Source organism: Phyllopteryx taeniolatus, chromosome 15 (assembly GCF_024500385.1).
Source record: "Phyllopteryx taeniolatus isolate TA_2022b chromosome 15, UOR_Ptae_1.2, whole genome shotgun sequence".
NCBI lineage: Eukaryota > Metazoa > Chordata > Actinopteri > Syngnathiformes > Syngnathidae > Phyllopteryx > Phyllopteryx taeniolatus.
The window spans coordinates 9763402-9787776 of record NC_084516.1 but is presented as its reverse complement, the minus strand read 5'-3'; the positions used below and the strand labels follow the sequence as shown (position 1 = coordinate 9787776).

Sequence of the window (24375 nt, the reverse complement as noted above, 5' to 3'; positions counted from 1 at the left end):
TGATTCCCATTGATCCAGACAAATGGAAATTATTCAACTGGATCAGAACAACAGAAAAAGGCCGCCCTAAATGAAAAAGAGTCAATCATTCATTCAACTCGGTCCGCATGTCAATATACATCACCCTGTTTGTGTTTACATGCACAAGTTCAGAAACATGTCACAGCTGTTAGAAGTAAACAGCAATGAATCTGGAATATGACACCAGGATGGAGTGAGACATACACCATATTTACATGTCCCACTGATCATGACATTGTGCTTATGTGCTCTATATTGAGCAACATGCCAGCCTCTATGAGGGTATGAGGAAAAAACGCCCGTGCTTATAAACACACGCAATGTAAAGCGTACACTTAGGTCAGGACGCATTTGTTGTTTTTTTCATTGCAAACTGGAATGTTGCTCCTATGTTTAAGACACTAGAATTGAATACATTCCCCATCTGAACTCTCATAGAATAGCAACGGCAGTGATAATGAAATGTGATTCTGCATTGCTCACTTGCTAGTTTGAAACCCATGAGAACTTAAGAGGAAAATAACAAATAAAACACATATCTTGTCGTAAAAAGACCGTAACCTTTTGTGATGGAGGAATACTGATGTGTTTTCAAGATTTTAGAGCAAAGCAGTTTAATTAGTTAGACATTGTATTCATCAGGTTTTGGTCAGTGGTCCTACTTTTTTTTTTTTGTACAAACTTGCATCTAGTCTTTGGAACAGCATAAGAAATTTGCAATAATGGTCCAAGTAACCACCTTTTTCATTCCATAGATTCGAAATTTATTTCATAAAGTCATTTCAATCAAATCTAATTTTCAGGAAAGTACAAAAAAAATAGGAAGTTGATATTCAGGGTAATGATGGTTTTAGTTGGTTTTCAGTGGAAGGCCCAATGACACTTTTATATCCTATATTACATACTAGTCAAGTCAATCATTTCATCGGGCAAAGCAGTGAAAGATTTAAACATATTCATCCGTATATATATAGATATATATTTTTAAAAATCATCAATACACAAAGCATAAAACTTCAAATAACTGTGCAGTATAATTGCTTGGTTTAACACTTAAAGCTTAAATAGATTTTAGTTGGGAAATGTTCGGACTAAATTTCTGTACCAGCTTTTAGGTGAGGACAAGAACTCCCTTGAAGTTAAATGAGTGCTTACTCCATAATACAAGCCAATTCAGACATAATAAATGACTTTATAGAGACTACTCCAAAAATATGCTATTGGGGTTTTCATCATTCCTATCTGTACAATTTAAAACTTCATGTTGTATTTTACATCAAAGCCAACCTTTTTTTTTTTTTGTAGTAAGAGTAAGGGTGCGTAATTTGGGGCAGTGCAATAATAATGTAGAAGCAATTTTACCAAAATCCCACATTGTAGTACTCTTCCTATCAAAACATTGATAAAAAGGAGAAACCATGCGTCAGTTCAAGCATAAGCTAGAGCACAGGTGTCAAACTGGTGGCCCGGGGGCCAGATCAAGCCTGCCATCTCATTGTATGTGGCCCGCAAAAGCGAATCAAAACTGCTAATAGTGTTCCAATGTAATGATGTTGAGATATTGCAAGCATTATTGTTTCCAATCCCGCTTTGAAAAGAAATGTAGTAGTTAAAAACATGTTTTTACAGGCTTCTGATTTCACAACTAGTTGTTCATCAATTTGTTGTGTATATCTAATTATATGAGGTGATAATACCTTCATACGGGTTCACAGTCATAATGGCCCTCCAAGGGAAGTCATAACTACGATGTGGCCCGTGACAAAAATGACTTTGACACCCCTGATCTAGAGATTAGTAGAATTCAACGTGGTGTCACGTAATGAGTATTTTTTACTCTGGCAGCTGGGGGCGACACAGAGACTAAAGTTCTCATCCTGCACATGTATTTGTATTCTACTACAACTCCTTTAAATGGAATGGCATACAATAAAATAAGGAAGCAAGAGAAAGAGTTTAACGACTTGTACTTGCGGGTTTCTACGCTGGAGGGAACGAACACTCACTTTTAAATTAAATTATTCGACCAACCCCACTGAGATCGAGCACACATTTGGAGTTGAGTGAAAGCTAGGATATGAGTGTGTGTGTGTGTCAAGGTTAGAGTGTGTGAAGGGCATGTGTTAATTAGTTAGTTTGTGTGATTGCAAAAGTTAACCTTTTGCAGTCACACAAACAGTGGAATGAAAAGGAGGAGGGGGTAAGCGCAAGTCTTGACCAATAAACAGAACAGTACTTTGGTCACTGAATGTGAGAAACGCTATTTGAACATTCGTTGAACGTGAATCCGTGTGTGTGTGTGTCATGGTTAGTGTGTGTGAAGGGCATGTGTTAATTAGTTTGTGTGACTGCAAAAGTTAACCTTTTGCAGTCACACAAACAGTGGACTGAAAAAGAGGAGAGGGAGTGGGGGTGGGGGGAGGGTAAGCGCAAGTTTGACCGATAAACAGAACAGTACTTTGGTCACTGAATGTGAGAAACGCTATTTGAACATTGGTTGAACGTGAATCCAAAGCGTGGCAGTTGGACCGCTAGTCAACCGCGTGTAAACGAAAACACTTGACACTGAGTCCAGCTTGTGGCGTGGTAGCGAGGCAGTGAGGAGGCAAGGTGTACTGGTGAGAGAGAGCGAGAGACTGAGAGAGCGTGAGAGAGAGAGAGAGAGAGAGAGAGAGAGAGAGAGAGAGAGACTCAATTGCCCAACTGTTCTCTGCGTTTGAGTCTTGTTCAGCACCTCAGTCAAATACCTGAAACGTGAATGGACACCACTCTTGTCATTTTGGATATGCGGAGTGACTTCAGTTATTAGGTCAAAGGTGATTGGAATGCGAGCCTGAGGTTGATCCAACCAAAGTCAAAGGTCATAATCAGGCGCATTGTGATGTTTACATTCGACTACTGCACGCTCATTCTCTCAACCTTGAGGTCCTTCGTGTGCGTTTCTTACTCCTCTTAATGATGTTACTCCATCATGGTGTAATTCTTTAAGATCCTGGTCAAATGTTGTGTAATGTCAAGTTTCTTCTACAGCAGCCAGACGCCTCTTAGGACATACTTGAGCAGCGCACAGAGGGGGATCCCATTTGGGTCAGCACCTTGTCCAACCACTGGAGGGGGCCATTGAGATGCAGCTCGATCCAACATGGCGTGCTGGTGACTGTCTGACGTCTGAAGGGGTAAAAGAAAGCTTGAGGTCAAGAACACCTAAAAGTGGGCTTGTCCACAACAACAACAACAACAACAAAGCAAATAATTATAATATATGTATATATATATATACATACACATATATATATATATATATATATATATATATATATATATATATATATATATATATATATATATATATATATATATATATATATATATGTATGTATATATATATATATAAAATCATCCATCCGTCAAATAAATGATTCATAATTATCATATCCTTCCATATTAATAGCATTTGTCCTCAGAGTCAGCAGGAGCAAAACCCAGCTGACTTTGGGCAGGAGGTTGGATCCACTCTAGACTGGTTGCCAGACAATCGCATGGCACCAAATGACAAACAACCATTCACGCTCACATTCACACCTATGGGCAATTTAGATTTCTCAATTAACTTAACATACATCTTTTGGGCATGTGGAAGAAAGCAGCGGTATCTGCGGAAAACGTTCAAAAATCCACATATTTGTTTTTACGCACTTTATTTTGTAGTTAACACACGGAGGTAACATGGCAGCCATATTACATACTATTTGTATACCCAGCCGACTGTTCTTCTCTGTCTCTTATCTATGTACTCCTTTTACATGCCCCAAGTGTTGTGACTGAGACATCACCTAACTGCCTTGTTTTACAGATTACATTTAACTAAAATGTACAGCAAGACTATTTTGAAAACCATGCAGTTGGACATTAAAATGTCAGTAACAAGTTGTTACTCTATAAAGTTATATATGAGTGAAACGTATGTGTTAATGAAAAGTTTGTGTCTTTGAACAGTAATTGAAATTGTTAAAATAAAACAAAAGACAATGGCAAACAAAAGACATAATGGCATTATCACGTATCAGTAATTGGTATCGTGAGTACTCAAATGCAGAGGTGGGTAGATGAACCAAATATTGTATTCAAGTAAGAGTACTGTTTACTTTAGAATGACTCAAGTAAAAGTAAAATGTAGTCATCCAAATATTTACTTAAGCGTAAGAAAGTACTCAATGAAAAAACTACTCAATTATTATTATTTTTTTTTATTATTATTATTTTTTTAAATCAGAGCATTAACATCAAAAGAAATAAATACAAATAATAATATGGGAGTCTACACACACCTGCCACCATTTAAATTTTTAACTGCCCAAAAACCAACAATTTGCTTTATTCACTGAAATGACTTAATGAAGAAACTGTTTGCTGACCAGATTGTGTCTGCGACACCATAGGATAGGGTTAATGTTAGCATATCCACTGCCAAAACAACAATCGAAACATCTGCAACTTACCGCAAGGTGTTTTCTCTCAAGTTAGAAGTGGGCTGAAATATCCCAGTTTGGGAAGTCACAATTTAAGAGCTGCATGACAAAGCTGTTGTTTTTGGGAGTCTGTAAACACACTTGCGTGGCTACCCAACCCAAAATTAGTCATTTTGATTGGCTTGCGAAGGCTACATGTCCAGTCATGTGACTGCCTTGTGTCATCAGATTGGTGAATTGGAGTCAAATGACAGTGATCACGTTGGATTGGCGCAATGGGCGCCCTATGCGGAAGTCGAAGATGGAGTCTAAAAATCGACACGCACAGGAAACAATGGATAAATAAATGTAGAGAACGGCATGTCAACAATTGTAACAGAGTAAAAGTACTCAAGTAAAAATAAAAGGTACGGTGCATGTAAGTACTCTGACAAGAACAATTTATCAAAAATGTTACTCGAGTAAATATAACTGGGTAAATGTAGCGCGTTACTACCCACCTCTGCTCAAATATAAGTACTTATACTGACTGAAAAAATGGTATCGGTGCATCTCTAATTATCAACTGAACTATGTCAGGTAAGCTTCTATATTTGTTTTGGCTTTTATGAAGGAAAAACTCAAGATAAGGTTGTTCTGCTGACTGCCAAAATGAGTAGAATTTACTATCCATGCATCCATTTTCTTTACTGCTTCTCCTCACTTGGACCACGGGCATGCTGGAGCCTATCCCAGCTATCTTCGGGCGAGAGGTGGGGTACACCCTGAACTGGTCGCAACCCAATCGCAGGGCACATATAAACAAACAACCATTCATGTACACACTCACACCTAAGGGCAATTTAGAGTTTCCAATCAACCTACCATCCATGTTTTTGGGATGTGGGAGGAAACCGGAGTGCCTGGAGAAAACCCACGCAGGCACGGGGAGAACATGCAAATGCCACACAGGCGGGGCCGGGATTTGAGCCCGGTCCCCAGAACTGTGAGGGAGATGTGCTAACACCGTGCCACCTAGAATTTATTATTTTAATTTTATTTATTCATTTATGTACACAAAACACGCACAAAATAGACACAGCCCAGCCAGAACAGAAGATGATTACCCGCGCAATTCATACAGATCCCAAGCAAGAGCGCTGTGGTGGCAATTGTGTGCCCTTTCACATAGCGACAATGGCATCATTAGATGCAAGGTTTTGTCAGCACAAGCATCAGATGTGACATATAAAACACTCATCTGACAGTGACAAATGCTTAAGGTCGGGAGAAATGAGTCTCCAACTTCACACCTGTGTCCCGACATTACAACATTCGCTAACATACAGGCGCTGTCACACCTCTGATCCTATCTCAGGGAGCAAAACATTTGGGGCAAAAATGTCTGCTTTTATAGACAGTTTAAAAAGGCTTACAGATCAATAAGCACTAAATGTTTTCGGCTTTTTTTTCCCCAGCACCCTGCAGCTTTACTGAATTACATGTGTTCGAATATAGGGGGAGGGACTTCTGTTCTCTCATTTGTACGCAAATGAGAATGTGCCGTAGTACATCACTAGCCTACCTGTTAAGTCATTATTACAGTAAGTGTTTGAAAATACTTGACTATGATGAAAACGCCTTCTGGGGCATAATTTCAAGATAATGAAATGGACAAAAAGTGGGCAGCAGGGTGATACAGGGGTTAGCATGTCTGCATCACAGTTCTGAGGTTTGAATCTCGGGTCAGGCCTTCCTCTTTGGAGTTCGCATGTTCTCCTCATGCTTGCATGGGTTTTCTCCCGGGACTCTGGCATCCTCCCACATTCTAACAACATATGTTAGGTTCATTGAAGACTTAATCTGTGCATCGTGTGAATGTGAATGGTTGTTTGTTTTATGTACCCTGTGATTGGCCAGTGATCAGTCCAGGGTGTTTCCTTCCTCTTTCCTATTGTCAGCGAGAATAGGTTCCCGTTTGCCCATGACTCTAATGAGGCAAGCGCTTTAGAGGTTGGATGGATGAAAAATAGTAAGTACAGCAGTAACCAAGTGTGCCATCTTGTGCAGCATGATGACAATATTTTTCGTCCCGTGCAAACTAGTTAAACTAATTAACTAGTTGTTCATAACCTCGAAGCATCGCATGTTGCCAACAGTCGTAAACCGGGGACCCCTATATGCGAATTACTGGTAAGATTTTATGTGTAAGATTGCATTATGCTATGAAAAAAAATTGGCAGTTTTTTTTTTTGCAACCTAATTGCTATCATTTTAAATCACTCCATCCAAAACTGTTTCAAAACTTGAAAATGCAACATTAAAATTCAAGTGTCAAGGACCGTTTAAAAAAACAATAATAATAATAATAACTAAAAAAAAATAAAAATACAAATTAAAAAAAAAAAACTTTCTTCATAGGACAAGTTAAAAATACTTGGACAGTAATTCATTGGCAAAGTCTGATCAGATGATTAAACAGAGCTGAGCGCTGTTGGCCTGAGCAGCGGGGACACTGATGGTAAACCAGACAGGCTCCACAGCAGCTTAAAGACGACCAATGACGACAAAGCAAAACACCCCCACCGACTGTGCTGTCTGGCGGCTGGGAGGCTACAACACAATAACCGAGCCAGGGGCAGAACAGATGTTTGCTGGATGGATGGTTAGACGGTCAGACAAATAGACAAATGCCCTGTGATCTTGCACATTTTATGACAAAAGGTGAATATAATAGGGATTTTACATGTGCACAGCATATTACAGTGCAGACAAGCTAGAGTTTAATCCTTACAGTACAAAAACATTACCGTTAAAATCAAGTTGAGTACAACCAACCAACCCCAGATGCACATGGCTTAGGCTTTAAGTTGTTACAGTAAATTCTGTTGAGTGCTGTGCAGTCTCTCCTAGGGAAAATGATACAGTATGTATCCTTTCCATCCATTTTATGTAGTGCTTGTCCTCATTAAGGTGGCAGAAGAGCTAGAGCCTCTCACATAGACCCATTATTACAGGGACAAAAATATAGTGACAATGTCAATAGACTCCTAAATGAAAACAGTTTTAAAATTGGTTGTAACTGGATTCAGAATTGAATCATTCAAATCTAACTGAACCTCCAGTTTCTTTGGATTCAAACCATACAAATAAAATTGCACTTGAAATAATCTCTTTGGTGTCAAACTTCCACCATCATAGACGCTTCATTAAGTGTACAAACTAGTAACATTTTAACATTCTTAATTGTCACACCCTGCGACTGGCTGGTGATCACACCATCGTGGACCCCGCCACTCTACTAAAGTCAGATGGAATAGGCTCCAGTTCACCTGCGACCCAAATGAAGATAAGCGCAATAGAAGATGGATGAATGGACTGTCGCACAAGTTGAAAAAGAAGTTAGCCGCAGCTTATGTAACCTTATTTCGTACTGTTGTATGCATCCCAGTATGGGGCAAAAGGTTGACTACACTCTGACCAGGCATAGCCTGGTCATAGAGGGAGATTTGAACAAGGAATTGAGTGTGAATTGAATTGCTGAAAGTCAGCTCTGTAAACCACTACATGAACATGTCTTAACATTACTAATAATAATTGTACTGCTTTGAAAGAAAGTCATTTAATATACTGTAAATGATAAAAAAATTAATTTCTACTGATTGAAGTCAATCCCTCATTGATAAAAGATGGACAAAGAGACGCACACACCTGTACTCCGCGCCCCATCCTTTGACAAAGCTCATCCTGATGGTACACATCCTGGTCAGCTGGTAGACCGCCTCGAACCCCTGATTGACGGACTGAGCCAACAGAGCAGCAAACTCCTGGTTGTTAAAAATCTTCAGATTACAGCCTGGAAGTGAAAGATTCGGGATTAGACTTTATTTCATTTGCACTGCTAGAAGCATGTTTCAGCATTTGTGCGGCACAACAGGTTTTTCCTCATTTAACTGTAATGGATGTTAGTGTTCTTGAAGAAATAAACATTTTCTTTGACTGCAATACATACAAAGTGATATCACCATATCTAATGGATTGTATTAATAAGTCTTGGTAAACCAAAAAAGTAGTTCATTTGACAACATAGTTAAAAATAAACACACACACATACACACAGGGGGGAAAAAAAAAAACACAAAGATTGTTGTGACAAGCTGACATGCTGCTCAACATGGGGGTTTTGCACGATGGAGATGATTCACAAGGTTGACAGCTCAGACCCTAACATCACCACGTAACGCTCGATTTTGCCTTCTACGTAAACGTACGGTGCAGTAATGACACCATTCATGCTGCTGCTTCAGCCAAGAATGAAATGTTCAAAATTGCATGGATACAGATTAGTCAGCCTGTGTGGGTGAGAGTCTGAGGAAAAACAAGTCATGTTGTGGGGAGCATCGGTTGCTCTTCCTCAAGGGCTTTATTTTTCCAATAAGTACTGTTTCACTCATCATCAAAGGGAGCTCATGATGTAATTGCAATATAGCATGCTTTTTCTTCGATTCTGCTGCAACATACTACTTAGAATGTCTTTTTCTTTTGTAATTATCTCAATGTCATTTTGAGATATTGGCAGAAGATAAATTTGTTGTAGTACATATGGTAGCAATCTAATACAAAGAAGAAAAATTGGTGGGAGAAAATATGGCTTAAATGTCATACATATTTTGGACATCAAACTGTCGTTAATGCAGCATATTACGCGAGCTGTCAGCATACCTCACTAGTTGCCTTCATTTCAGCCAGCATCAAAAGATTAAGTGTGTTTTTCTTTTTCCTTTGGCTTTTTGCAACACTTTTTTTTTCTGAAAGGAGGACAGTTTTACGAGAAAAAGTATGTAAGAAGAGAAGAAGAAAATCCTGGAGGTCTAAGGAATAAGAACCTGGAGGTATCTTGCAGACTGTGGCGGGGTGCCAGCTGTATCGCTGGTTGCAGTTGGGACTCTGGACAAAAATGGCACTGTCGCTGAGGCACTCAGCGAACACCTCCCCTCCAATGTAGTACAACCTCACTCCACGACCTGCAGGTTGCATTGGAAGGAAAATGGGATACAAGATAATAATTGGAGCTGTTTGAACTGGGAGGCGTACTTTCTGATAGATACCTATATGCCTCCTTGTCATTTCAACAGTTGCGTTCCTGTTGACGTTGCTGAGAAGTCCAAGGCAGAAGCGCTCAGAGTTGGAGGGGTCGGTGAAGCCATCCACAGTAAGAGAAGGCTGCGAAGCGTGAAATGTTTCTCCAACACGCTGGTTGAGCTCATAGTAGGCTATAGAGCACCAGAAAGCTGGTTCACTGTAGGTTACCGGCTGAAGATCTGTTGGGACAAGTAGTTAATAAATGCATTTTAATTTGAATTGGTGTTTCTACTTCTAACCATTTCCTGTTTAGTTTAACAGTAATACAACTGAATGTAATATAAAAAGCTTTTATCGCCCATCTGAAATGGAACATCCTTTGAAAAAAAAAAATAATAATAAAAGTTTCATTATCATTTGAAAATTGTATCTTCAACCGATAAGATAATCATTTAATGATCCCCAGAGGGGAAATTCAATAAAGCTTTCACTTGAAACTCCCAATACAATGAAGCGAAATCCATGAAGTATAGCTGACTTACCCAGGCCGTGGCTGACGGGTGACAAGGTGTTAGGTGACAGTTCTGCTGGTGAGCCTAGCACAACACACAAAAATGCAATGTAATTCATATAATTATATTTAGGTTAAACTTTAAAAAATGACCCTTGTTATTACTATTTTTAATACCGCTGCATATAGACGTCACCAAATAAAACAAGTTTACCTGATTCCATACTTTGATTCATCTGCTGGTCATTAGCCTCGCCATCTTCACTAATGTAGCCAGGCGGGGGAGTCTCTGTAAAAGCATTATCCATTATTTACTTTATAAAAAAAAAAAAAAAAAAAAAAAATAGGTAAAGCCATCTTGCTGCTGATATTTTCAGAGGCTGGATGGGTGATTAACATTCTATGTAAAATAACTCCAGATGAGATTAATTCTAGCTACTGGTCTTAATTCTTTTTATAAATCATTTTGTCTTTTATAATAACTATTTGTGTGCCTATGTCTGTATTGAGAATGCCTTTATTCTATTTTATTTTTTTTATTTTTTATAAAAACACCCCACAAATTCTTGACCCTATCATAACTCAGACCTTGTCGTAAGACTTCAAGGTCTGTCTCAAACTAAGATAAGTGACTCCTTTCGAGAAGGACACGCAGCAGAAAAAAGGGAGGCCACACGTGCGCAATGAGTTGCCAGACAGAGTCAGATCAGCACGTATTGGTGTAAAAGTCACAGATATCGACAATTATCCGGCAAAATGAAGAGGTCGTTCAGAGGAAACCAATAAGAATGGCCTATTCATTTAGACAACTTGTCATATTTATCATACAATTGTGAAATTTGCAGATATGGAATACTAAATAAAGTACATGGGACATTACAAAGAGGCATCAAACTGCATATATAATCTCTCGCTTGTTCACTGTAAATCAGATGCCCCTCTGAGGGCTGCTCGGGGTTGTATTCCGCATGGAAATAAACTTCTGGTATGCGCTTACATTTTTCTGTACTCCTGACTTTTCTTCTGGATTTAGACATTTTTCCCAAAGACCAAAGGACTTTTTTACACTGGAAAACTGGAAAAAGATTTTTGATACTGTAAACTTAGCCCATTTGTACTTACACAGCTAGACTTATTTAATCTTTTTTGGGACTTTTGAGTACCAGAAGACCTTTGAACTGAGATGGGTTTTTTTTTAACACAAAAACAAAATTGGGCTGAAAGTTTAGTTCAAAGATGTTGGTCATTCATGTGGAGCAGGACTAAAGACTCAACTGGCCCCTTGCTGGGTTTTTTGCCTGTCTGACTTTGAACCACATCATTACGAAAAAATTAATACATTGAACATGCGTCATATTTGATACAGCAAGGTTTGCCCAGGTTCCAGACCTGGTATGTAGTTATTAGGAGGATCTATGCCAGCTGGGAAATTGGTGTTCTCAGGGATTGAGTTTGTAAAGTCATCTAGCGGTGGAAGCTCAGTCAGAATCTCTGTGTGGCGGGGCACCAAAACTGGGGGCAGCACTGTGGAAATAAGAAGCAAAAATGACACTAGTCTTATACCATGCACATGTAGGTCTTATGTCAGACATAAAATACATAACTTTTCATCTGTCATGATCACAGGGATTTAAAGCATTATTTAGATGGCACCCTGATTATGAGAGCTAGCCGCACAGACTGCCCTGTATTTAAAATCTACTCCAAAGAGATCATTACCCGGCGTCTCCACCCTCTGGTAATGATAAGGGTTGACACACACTTCCTCCTTCTTGAAGTTGAAGGCATACTGGCAGTTGTCAATGGCCCGCAGCTCATGGTGGCTGTGAAGATCGGGCCATCTCCACAGGCGACAGTAGATGACGTGCGGCAGGCCCTTACGATGGGACACCTGAAGACGCCCATCCAACGACCTGAGAGCATTTGAAGAGATGATGGCATTAACAGATGTAATTCTTTATATTAATGTTGAGAAACAAAGAATCTTCTAAACATAGAGCTCCATATATATAATACACCACAACAATTTTGTGACGAACACACCAAATTGTTCACCATGAAATGCATTTTTAACTACAGATGTAGAGACATGATTTTTGTGAATACTGACAATGTAAATCAATACTAGTAATTTCTAACCATGCTTAATACAACCATTACACCATTTCTAGTTTACTTATTAAGGCCAGTCCACACACATTATAATAAATATTTCAACAAACAGCTGGGCAGTTGTTTGTATAGTGGATGTTTGGTGCAAACACTCCATTTACAGGCCACTCTCTAATTTGGTTAGTTATCATATAATTACATTATGCTCTGTAAAGTACTTTAATTTCCATTTCATGTTTTAGTAAATTACTTTCATACTTCCAAAATGATACATGTTTATATTAGAAGAATATACCTGGCTTCAAGTGTTATTACCTTGTTCTTCCTAATGGTCATTGTAGACACAAATGCCCCAACAGTACAGCAAGGGTGGCCTTGAGGCCCCCCCCCCGACCAATAATGTACAATTTGTATACATGCGAGTGTATTCACCTGTTGTGGTCAGGGTATCCGTACATGCCTGAAGAGTCCCACTGCTCTATCATGTGGCCTGACCCTAGACCCCATAGATCTGAGCAATTGCTACAGACACACATGCATGCACAGACACACACAGACACACACAAAAATATACAGGACATGAGCAAAAAAATGACAGAAATAAAAGCAAACAAACAGTAAATGTGAGATGTCCCATTCAAAATAAGTAGGATGAAATCACAAACATAGATTCATAAACAGTTGGCCTCTTATTAGAGAAATCAAGATGGAAAATAAAATTCCCACCACCCATGATTATCAATAAGATGCTAACTGGATGATAGCTATAATGTAAGCTGATTTTCTTTGAAAAAGATTTAAAGTACCAACGTGAAAGTACCAACGTGACAAGATTTGCCATAGATAACAGTCTGTCACGCAGCAAGAATTTTGAAAATCAGCTGATGGGTTCCTGAGAAACTGAGATTTTTATGTCGGATAACATTGGCTTTTTGGGGAACGCTTTCGTGTGATATTGTCTGTAGAAAATCTAGTAAACAAAAACAAACAAAAAAAACACCTTCAAATTAGAGTAAAAGAATATTTTTCAACCCATCTCCTCAACCGTATCATTTTGTCTGCTACTCAGGGAACCCCTTCTCGGACTGGCTGACAAGTTTCAGATAAAACCCATTGTTCGTATGGGCTGAAACTCAAAGATAATGACGCATCAAAATTACCATGACATTTCTAACACGATCGTTTGCCCCAAAAACTTAACTAGTACAAATGTATCATTACTGGTGAGAAGAGCAGTAGAATAGGTCATGTATTTCAGCAATAAATTGTTTTTTGGGGGGGGGGGTTTGTGAATTGATTTTTTTTTTTTGGGATCTTAAAGACGTTTGAAGTGCTCATTCCATGGTTTTTTTTTTTTTAAAGAAATTCCACAAAGATCGTGGCCACTTGTAACGTTTCTATTTAAAGTACTGCATGGGTAAACCAAAGCATTATTGTCTTTCATTTTAGAAAACAATAAGTCTTGTGAGCCAATTGTTTTGAACAATTGTCAATTGTCATACTATCAAAGTAAACATAACAGTCCATAAAGCAGCATTACTTGTTTTCATGTATACTGTAGCTCCTCTCAAATAAGCTCCTGCAAAGTCTAATTACACATGATTACATACATAATTTGCAATTCATGTATATTGTTTGAAAGAAAAGGACATGTGCCATATGGGCAGATTTATTTTGTTGCACGCAAAACAAATCTACCCAAAGTGTTGTGTCAGAAAAAAAGAAATGCAAATGCGGTTTAAAGAATGGCAAGAGTAGGACAGGAGGACCACATCAAAAAATGTAAACAACATAAGACAGTTTGTGTACAAGTGTTGTGTATGGCTTATGACTGACGCAACACATATGCACGCACACACGACTAACCGACATCCTTTTTTTTGCATGCAAAGCAATGAAACTTGTAAAAATAGTCATGATCCCACCCACGCTTGTGAGACATTTTTGAGTTCTAACAGAAACAGTCACCTGTTTCCTCCCGACAATACACCACTCACACCCACATCTGAAAGGTCTCTGAGGTGAGACGACTCACAAATTTCAAAATTTAGCATAAGTACCCATGGTGCTCAAGTATAGTAAAAGTAGCTGCACAATAATGGAAACAAAATGCAGAAATTCCAACTGAGCCATCAAAGATAACATATATCTCAAGGATGGGATCATACATCATACTGCTAAGCATAAGGACAACTGGCGATAAAAACTACATCTAAGATCAAAGACAACAGGTTTGCCGTGGGACCCCAAATGACGAGCTAGCTACGGTCAGCCCTGGTTCAAGCCAGCTCAGCATGACAACCAAAGTACGATTAGCGGCTCGTGCGTTGACGAAGAAGGCAGCTAGCTAGTTGCGAGAGCTAATGGGAATTACAGGACACATTGAACGTCGACACTTCAAACGTACGTATGTTGTGGTAATAGATATGCATGCTTCAATTTGGCACCAGCTGGGAAAGCCTGTGAGCCTGACTGCTATAGCCAGCAGCGGCTGGATGGCGGATTGAAGCATCTACGCAGTGGGGGGGAACTGTAAACCATTATCACCGTTCATTCACGGCAGAATGAGCGTGCTCACTTTTGAACTTTTATCAGGAAGGGCTTTTGAGTTTTCACGTAGGCAATTTCGATTCGCCAGCATGGCGAACGTGGGCAATATTTGCTTTGCCACACCCTGTTTCATTTAGCAATTGGTGAGGTGGCGAACGGGCGGCGTGAACACAAAAAGCATCTAGGACCTCTAAAGCATTGGTCAATTATATAGTATACTACAATCAACAGCAACAGTAGTGGCTGTAGCAGCCATTGTACAATGAATGTGTTTTCCTATGGATGGATTCACATTTTTAAAAAATTAAATTAAATTTTAAAAATTTTAAAACCTACATATGGACTTAGCTCCCCGTTTCAACTATGACGGTTTCTGTCCATCCTGACGGTCACTGACGTTAGCGCTTACAATCTCTATTCTAGTTCATCTCAAAGATGTTTGAAGCCAAGAGTCCCACATTCTTCCACTACAAACACAGCCTTCATGGACCTTGATTTGTGCACTGAAAATTGAAATGGAAAATGGAAAAGGGGGCTTTCCCAAACTTTTCCCACAATGTTGGAAGCATAGAATGGTAAAAAAAATTTCACTGCGTGAAGAAGTATTATGATCTAGGGAGGACTAAGGGGGTCCAAGCAAACCCAAGGCTAATTATTTGCAATAGAACTTCTCAAGTGTTCCTGGATGCTGGTTGGCCACCGAGGTGTCGCACTTAGAAATAACTTTTTTTCATAAGGAATAATGGAAATATAAATAATCTTACCTTAATTACACTTAATAAACACTTAAAACAATATACTTTATCGATGTGTGATAGACATATAGTGTAAATATGGAAGCAGAGAGGGAAGATGTTCAAGAGTTGATTTCAAATATGCCGAAGGATGACAACTTAACACTACTTATCTCATATAAACAGACAGCCATTACTAATACCCTTCTGTAGTGGCATAAAAGAAAAAGCCAACGTAAGACAACAAATGGGGATGTCTTTTTACGAGTAAATATGCAAAAGTCTCATGTGACAACATTTTGAAGGACTAATAGGGCCCCTCCAAAAAAGAAACCTGGTTAAATTCCAATTTGTGTGACTTAGGCGTATTTGACTTTTGAGGTTCCAATGTAATTATTGTGTATGTTATCCCTGGTCAGTATCAGTTGCATAAAATATATATATATATATATATATATATATATATATACATATACATACACACACACACACACATTTACGTCAGGCAATGTTGCACTATTAAAAATAACAATGCCAACAATGGAATCTTGCTGGCTTCATGTGCTGGGTTTTGGGTTCCTCCAGGCTGGTTTCACTTCTCCTACAAGGTTAACCTTTGTGACTTCAATGAAGAAGCGGGCTTTCAGTTGCACAACTTTCAGTTTTTCCTGCAAGTATGTGGTGTTGCTTCATGTTCGACTACATGTTATGTATGCTGTATGGTCAGTCATGTCATTGATTAGTTCAATTTAGCTACACTGGAACCTCCCAAAGTCAAACACAATCCATTCATGACACAGTTTGACTTTCAAGTTGTTGTTGTAATTTATTTTTTTAAATTATTATTCCTTAGCAAATGTCAAATGAATCACTTAAAATTAGTCCAGGCTAGAGGTGCAATGATTAATCAATTACTAATGGATTACTGAATTAATCGACAACTATTTTGATAATCGATTAATTGTTAGACCTTAAGTGAATATTGTCCAAATCCTCGGAATGTCAGCTTCTCAACCGTAAATATTCTCAGATTTCTGTAGTCCTTTATAAAAGGAGACTATTTCTGTGTTTATTTAAAGTAGGACATTTGCAAACATCTGCTTTTACTTTAGAAAACAATGATCAACATTTTTTTGCCCATTTCCTAACATGTTACGGACCAAACCGGCAACTACATCACAATCAATTTGTGTTTGTGCATTTTCTGCAGTCAATTTGAAATAATGTCCTGGTTTTAAATAAAGGAATGGATTTTTTAAAATCCGATTCATCAATTAAACGAAAACACAATTGACAGATTGATTGATTATAAAAATAATCATTAGTTGCAGCCCTAATCCAGGCTCAAATGGCTGCCATCATAAAACCCTATTAACTACATATATTCAAGTAAAATTCTAAGATTGTCAAGTCATAAATAGTACAAACTAAGACAATTTATAAGACTACAAATAATAGTGCCACATAAGAGTGCAACGATTCGATGTTTGGGCAGTGATTCTGTCACCTAGTGTTTTATTTAACCTTCCTTCAGGAATCTCAAAAGATTTGCTTGCGCCGTCCATGATGTCACACTTGATGATTGTTTCAACTCCAAGGATGTCTGACTGAGGTTGATTTTTTCCAGAATAGTTTGGTTGAACGCCAAACCAAATTGTACCACTTTGGACTGTTTGACTGTCAGTAATTGCTTTGACTTATTATTCTGAGTGGCACTAGGCCAAGCTTTGAGTAGTAGCATGTAGAAAACAAAAATAACAGCGTTTGCATGTGTGTGTTCCCATCTCACCTGGGTATGGTGACACACTTAGTGTTGATGTTCTGCGTGCTGATGGCTTTTTCCAGCTCATCCAGCTGCCCTGTCTTCTTCAGCTTCTTCACCAGGCTCTTGACAGCTTTTTCACACCATTTCTCCTCCTGCCCACCTCCGTTCTGCTCCCCTACTCCTCCAATCCCACCTCCTGCTCCTCCGCCTCCTGCCGGAGTCTTCTTCCAACCGAGCAGCCGCTTCACCACCGGGGGAGTGAAGGGTAGTATGGAGGACATGTTGTGTGTACGTTGTGTACGTGAGTGTTTTGAGTTAGCCTTTTAATCTGATGTAAAGGGAACAAGGGAGGGGGAGGGGGGTTTAAAGCTGTTAGGCTGTATGTCTAAAATCCTTCAGGAAATAAAGAGAGAGACACTATACATGTGTATTTTGTCAAATCCAATCCAAGTCATTAGTATTAAGGAAAAGCCTGGAAATTATAGATATTAGATGGAATGTGCAAATGGAAGGGAGCAGAGAGCGCAGCATCCAACTAATCCTAAAATAAACAAGGGCACAAAGACACACAAATGTTAAAAAATAATAATAATAACAGCGAAGAAAAAAACCCATTAAGGCATACTGGCTGTTGTCATAATTTGTGTGCAGGCCAGTTGGTCTGTTAAAATAGTTGTGTCAATAAAGGGTATCTTTCGGTTACTAGGTCAGTCTCTAAAACCTAATCCATCTTAACTGAGGTGACAAATCTTCTGCGTTGATGCTGATACTAATCAAACGCTAATCCCATACAAAGGTACCGATCCTATTATCAAAACCAGGGTTAACCTTCTCCTGCTAAAGTTGAGCAGTGTCAGACCGCATTAAACCTGGGTCAGCTACAGGGTCAAACATGGTGCCTCAGTTAACTTTATACACACATGGAGAAAATATTGTTATATTGTATAATATTGTTATATTGTCATATTATTCTGTTACAGAATGACAAACTAGCAATGGTCACTGAAACAAAATGAAAATGATGACACAGGAATTCACCAAGATTAATATTTACAAGCCACAAAGCATCTGGGAGAAGGTCCTTTTGCTTTGAAAAGGTGAGAAAAAGCTGGAGCTCAGCTCTGTAGACGCAAAAATGAAGCAGTCAAACAAAGAAATAAATACTTTTGGGTCTGCGAAATGTTTTGGGTCTGCTTTGCTACATCCTGCACAGGGCATCTCGAATGTGTGCAGGGTACAATGAAATCTCCTGACTGTCAAGACATTCTGTAATGACATGTACTGCCTGTTTTTTGGAGCGTTAGGTCTCAGCAACAGGTCAAATTGGACAACGATCCAAAACTGATATTTTTTTTCAATAAAAGTAAGTGTTGCTGCTAATTTTGTCCACTGGAAGGCACACTTGACAACCAGTTACTACTTAAATGACATTTTGAAATTGACTGCTACTCATTTTTGACACTTGATATTGTAAAGACTAAAATATGTCAAATTTCAGGAGCAAAGTTAGCTTACTTTATATAAAATGCTGCGCTACCTTAAAACTACAGTTTTGTTAAAACAACTTGAGAAATGTTTTACAAAATGGCAGTCAACAGAGGTCGGTTTGGGAGCCCTTTCATGTTTTTTTTTCTCCATTCACTGCCCCAACTTGAATTTATTTTCATTTATACATTTAGAAGGCAGTGGGACAACTACACCCTCTTTTAGAAAAGTTCCCACTTTGGTCTGTATGGTTTGATGAATCAGTTGAGGTTGTCAAGACTTCCAGATAGATGGAGAAATTTATGTAAATTTAAAATGCATTTTACAGCTTAACATAGTTGTCAACAAAAGTGAATATTTTCAGAATTTACTTATTTGCATGAAAAGAATGGGGACAATTAGGGAATTGTTATTTATAGCTTATTAAGCCACAACTATACTAGTCCGGCCCACAAACTAAAATGAGTTTGACACCCCTGATTAGAACTACTATTACAGGCAATTACAATCACTTTTAGGAGAGTATCAATTATTCCAAATACACGGTCAGGGTCTTTCCCTATGCTCCGTCAATAGTGGGGGGCCACTGTAATTGCATACAAGCAATTAAAAAGTACATTTTCCATAATATGTCCCCTTTAAAGGGAGTGCACAGACAATTTTGTTTCAGCAATAATGGCATGTGCAGAAAATAGGCAGAAATATTTTTAAGTATTGACGTGGTCTCCGAGTTTCACGTGTAACCTCATCTGATTATAGCTCTCATTGCAACACTAAGATCAATTCCCCGAGCTGTCAGTTAGTGTAAGATAACTAACGGATTAAACGATACCAATCCTCAAATTTATAGGGGGGAAATTATGGATCAACGAGGGTTAAAATCCAAAGACAACGGCAAACTGATGACAGGAAGGAAGGTATCGAGGTCTTCAGAGTGCTCCTCTGAAAGAAAGTCAGAGCTCCTTGTTAGAATTTGTTTCAATGGCTTAACCTCGCATTGCTTACAAATAAGGCCTTAATAAAACGAACTACATTTGACTAACATTAATATTCAAAGCGTATTATCATCATCATCATGAATAACTGCTCCAGGGTGATTTTTTTAAATGTTAGACAAAGACAGTGACTGCAAAGACAACCATATGCAGCTGGAGAATGAACATGTATAAACTTAAGTTTCTATTAATTACGGTATTTCTTCAACGTTTTATGTAGCAATCGGTTTGTTAAGACATCAAGAGCACGCAGCAATGCTGGCTTGTACAATGTTGTGAGAAGAACCTCCCAAATTACACACAGAGCATTATTGGAAGGCACAACAACAACAACAAAAAAGCTCAAACCCCGTTGATACGGCTACAACGTCAAACCGAAAAGCTAATCGCGACTAGCACGGCCTTGTGAACAAGATAAGCGGCGGTATTTTGTCTGTAATGTCGAGTCTCTTTGTGAGAAACTGTCTTGTGTATATCGCTTCTTCTCTGCAACCACCCACAAAAACACACACACGGCTCGAAGAATAAGCTAACGCGCTGCGCCGCAAACGAGTCAGTCTCGACTTCGACAAACAGCAAGGAAGAGAGGCACATTATTTCAAAGTGCCAACACATTCAGTAAATTCAAGTTTATTTGTCTTGGGATAACTGATACTCGCTCTTCTCCTTCTCTTTTCGCATTCAAGCGCGAGTGCGAGTGCGGGAGAAAAAAAGAAAAAAAAAGAAAGAAAAAAAAATCGCTAGCAGGCTTGCTACTTTGTCCGACAGACAAAAATCTGGTCTGCTGCATGTTGTGTTGCTTACCAATTTGATACTATTAACTGTTTAAGACATCCTTACCAAACGAGCAGGTGGGAGGTGATCGGGTGGTCACTTAGGTACCCGTCAATAAATCCATCTTTTTCATTTTAGATTGGTCCAGCGAGTCTTAAAAGTGGACGTAGAACCGCCGAACCACCGGAATGATGGCCCCTCATTCAAAGCTCAACCAAACTGCATAGCTAGTAGCTACACAATCCATTTTGCCCCGCCTTTTCTCTCTTTTTATTGGTTGAATTGCTTGTTCAAGAAAGGTCCTTTGTTCCCAGACATATTTTCTATTGGTTGGAGTCAACGTCAATTCTCTATTATTGTGATGTAGAAAGTAGTTATTATAATTACTATAATTATTAATATTATGATTATTATTATTATGATGATGATTATTATTATTGTTGTTATTATTTAGTAGACTTTTTTATTTCTTACGTTTTTATTGTTATTCTTTTTCTTTATTATTATTTTGTCGTTCAGAACAGTATGACGTTAGGGGAAACTATATTTTACTTTTGTGGCCTCATGCAAATACTGTATGTGGGCGGGGGGGCGACAATAACGCGCATGCGCAGTGCTCTCTGTCTCACCTGAGACTTGTTGCTCAGATGCGGGTGATGCCAACAACTGCTTGCTTGATTTTAGAGGGTTTTTTTGTTTGTTTTTCATTACTAAACACCGTGATGGACATCAGTGATGCTCTCGCAGACGGGAATAATAGATGTAGCAAGTAATCCACCCCGAATGAGAACGCAAAACGCAAGATGGACTCTTTACCTTGCTGAGTCTTTCTTCTCAGTCGGCTTTACTAATTTTAGAATTTTGCTCTCTTGTAAGTATGTGCATTATTTGTCTTCCATCATTTTTCCTGATAACTTCCATGTAAATTATTTATATATATGACGTGTCAAATGTATTTTTTTTATTTTGGATTCAATGCAATAATTGTGCATTTGTATACCTGGTCATGAAGATCATAAAGAAAAGAAATATAGGGTCAACTTACTTAAAAAAAAAAAAAAGCTAGGAGAGAAGACATTTTACTGATTGTAAACAGAGGCCAATGGGTTACATTTGACATTTAAGTAGCTGTGAGACAAAGACAAAATATTTGCTATTTTACTATTGTAGCTCATAGATCTATATTGTGTAAAGGGGGTGTTCATTTTTATGTCGCTCCAGGTAGATAAAGAATGATGCACTGAGTTAATAAAGCTCACTGGGCCGTCGCCACGGTGACAAAAACTCCAGAGGGTTGACTGCAGTGCTAGAGCTAAACATATACAAAATGCAGTGGTATACATTCATTGAGAAAGCAGGGTAATTTGAGGCTTCTTTGTTAATTTTTACATACAATATATAAAGATTCATATTTGCTTTGTGTGCAGGTGTGTGCTGATTTCACCAAATGCAATGGGCAAATGCTGCAAGTGCAACAGGAGGCTGCTTTGCATGTGCCTGCTGCCTTGCATGATGACTGGCCACCTTCTGATTTATATCATGGTTACCATATTGGTCACCATCTCCTATGCTCCCCCGAAAATAACCGTCCACTATATTGCTCCTGGGATTTCAGCAAATTCTGGGGCCTTGGCTTCTCATCCACTCAACCCCTTCTGGAAACTTCATCTGGAACACAGCGCCCTGTGGAACCAGTTACAGCACTCCTTGGATCGTCACTACAATCCCATTCTACGAGGAAACATGACTACAACATCAAGGAAGCCGAAAGCAAAACTCTCAACTCAAATTAGGGATGAATGTCTTTCTGGTTGTGTGTCGCACAAGTGTTCAGAACATCATCGATATGATGTCAACAATATACCAGAACAAATGAGAGCATTTGTCAGGTCAATGCATTGCAGGAGTTATCAAATCCTTATTAATCAACCCGCCATGTGCAAAAGGAACAAGACAAAATCTGGTTTTGACTATCCAATGCTCCTCATGGCCATCAAATCTCAAGTGGGGAACTTTGAAAACAGACAAGCCATCCGTGAAACATGGGGGAGCAGTGGTTTTGTGATGGGCGAGTTCAATAAGAAAGGGGGATTTGTGCGTACTGTGTTTCTGCTGGGGAGGCAGGACCCGAGTACAGGACCTCACCCAGACCTGAAAAACTTTCTGGACCTAGAGAACCAAAAATACAGGGACATCCTCCAGTGGGATTTTAGGGACTCTTTCTTCAACCTGACCCTGAAGGACTTGCTGTTTTGGCATTGGCTCCAGCAATACTGCCCCACAGCTGTATTCATCTTTAAGGGGGATGATGATGTCTTTGTCCGAACTGGTGCCCTACTGGATTACTTAAACAAGCGGTGGGAGGAAAACAAACTTCAGCGGCGGGCCAATACAAATGAAACGCACATGGATTTGTTTGTGGGAGATGTCATCGATAATGCTATGCCAAACCGGGATCCATCTACTAAATACTACGTACCAGAAGGTTTCTACAAAGGTGCCTATCCACCGTATGCTGGAGGAGGAGGGGTGGTTTACTCTCGCTCACTTGCATTACGACTAAAAGAGGTGTCCACAAGGGTTTTCCTTTTCCCAATTGACGATGTTTACCTGGGAATGTGCCTGCAAAGACTCGGGCTCTCTCCAAGTCATCACCCAGGTTTTTTAACATTTGATCTCCCAGAGACGGACAGGGAGAATCCTTGCGTGTATAAATCTGTGCTGCTCGTTCACAGGCGGAGTCCCAAAGAGATGCTGACATTATGGCACAAGTTGCAGAATCTGCACAGTCAATGTTGATTATTGAATGTTCATTAGGACCAATGCAGCCATGATGACCTGAAATGTGAACATTGTGTGTATTTTAAGTGGCAATATGCTAGAAAATGTTTTGTATGCAAACAGCACGGTTGTCCAATGGTTTACACGCATTGTGTACAACGACTCTCGCTGAACGTCAACTCGGATAGATTCAAGCCACCCGTGATCCACAACAGGCTAATCGTTTGGGTGGATTGTCACCTATCATTTTTAACAATTATGGAACACTTAGATGACATTTGATCCACCTAAAAAGGCCTTACAAGGACGATACACAAATAGGTGCATCAGCAGTACTAATACTTAGTTATGAAATACTTGCTGACTTTTTCCTGATTCATTACTTGCTTATAATTAAATATTACATTTGGACCCGTTCGACATCAGCTTTCACAGCTGTGTAAGCAAAATACATGTCACTAAGAGTTATCTATTTACAATTTTTTGCGATAAATTATTTGTTTAGATATTTTTGTGCTATTTTATATTGTGTGTGTGTTTAAATGACTTTGCTTTACTTGTGTTTGTTAATAACACCTGAAAAGTTATAATTCATCTGAATGATACTTGACGTTTCTTATGCTTATCCCTATGTCCTCTCAGTGAGGTTGTCACTACAGGTGTGTGCTGGCTTTGTTCACTTCTGTGATTCCAGGCCTGTACATTCAATAAAAATACAGTACAGTTGTCCGACTATCATTTGAATGGATAAGGTTGGGATTGAGTGACATCTAGTGTTAAATTTCTATACATGGAGTGACATCACAGCCACATTGAACAACAACTGGTATTTTCTATGCGGACGCCCGTGTACTACACAATAAAACAGACAAAGTGGTTGTTCTCACATTAAGCCTCATCCACACTAAATTGACACAAAATATGTTTTGCTGAGCACAGTGGAATAGTGGTTCACACAGCTGCCTCACTGCAAGCTTTTACATTTGAATCCATCCTCTCACAGTCCAAAACATGTATTAGGTTTATTGAAGTCTTGGAATTCAACGTAAGTTTGAATGGCTGACTATCTTCTATGTGTCAGCCCTGTGACTGACAGGTGATCAGTTCAGGGTGTACT

The 24375-nt window shown here is 39.0% G+C and overlaps 2 protein-coding genes across 5 annotated transcripts in view; one reads left to right on the top strand and one right to left on the bottom strand.

Moving 5' to 3' along the window:
• smad2 (SMAD family member 2) overlaps positions 1 to 20708 on the bottom strand; it is a 21513-nt gene extending 805 nt beyond the window's left edge. The window contains exons 1-11 of one of the 4 annotated variants that reach the window (XM_061800142.1): positions 20544 to 20708; positions 17248 to 17764; positions 12607 to 12696; positions 11782 to 11975; positions 11452 to 11586; positions 10277 to 10351; positions 10094 to 10147; positions 9578 to 9790; positions 9356 to 9493; positions 8181 to 8325; positions 1 to 3189 (exon numbers count right to left, since the gene is read on the bottom strand). The exon at positions 1 to 3189 is cut by the window's left edge and continues 804 nt beyond it. In XM_061800142.1, the coding sequence (XP_061656126.1) occupies positions 3066 to 3189; positions 8181 to 8325; positions 9356 to 9493; positions 9578 to 9790; positions 10094 to 10147; positions 10277 to 10351; positions 11452 to 11586; positions 11782 to 11975; positions 12607 to 12696; positions 17248 to 17504 (1425 nt within the window). In that variant the 5' untranslated portion in view covers positions 17505 to 17764; positions 20544 to 20708 and the 3' untranslated portion in view covers positions 1 to 3065. Of the gene's footprint in view, positions 3190 to 8180; positions 8326 to 9191; positions 9278 to 9355; positions 9494 to 9577; positions 9791 to 10093; positions 10148 to 10276; positions 10352 to 11451; positions 11587 to 11781; positions 11976 to 12606; positions 12697 to 17247; positions 17765 to 20543 lie in introns of those variants that run through there. The other 3 variants (XM_061800143.1, XM_061800145.1, XM_061800144.1) reach the window with 3 other exon arrangements.
• A 432-nt stretch (positions 20709 to 21140) lies between these two features.
• Positions 21141 to 23970, top strand: si:dkey-175m17.6 (N-acetyllactosaminide beta-1,3-N-acetylglucosaminyltransferase 2). The gene is made up of 2 exons (XM_061800174.1): positions 21141 to 21348; positions 21905 to 23970. Exon 2 carries the CDS (start codon positions 21930 to 21932, stop codon positions 23274 to 23276), a length of 1347 nt encoding a protein of 448 aa, XP_061656158.1. The 5' UTR covers positions 21141 to 21348; positions 21905 to 21929; the 3' UTR covers positions 23277 to 23970.
• The last annotated feature ends 405 nt before the right edge of the window (positions 23971 to 24375 follow it).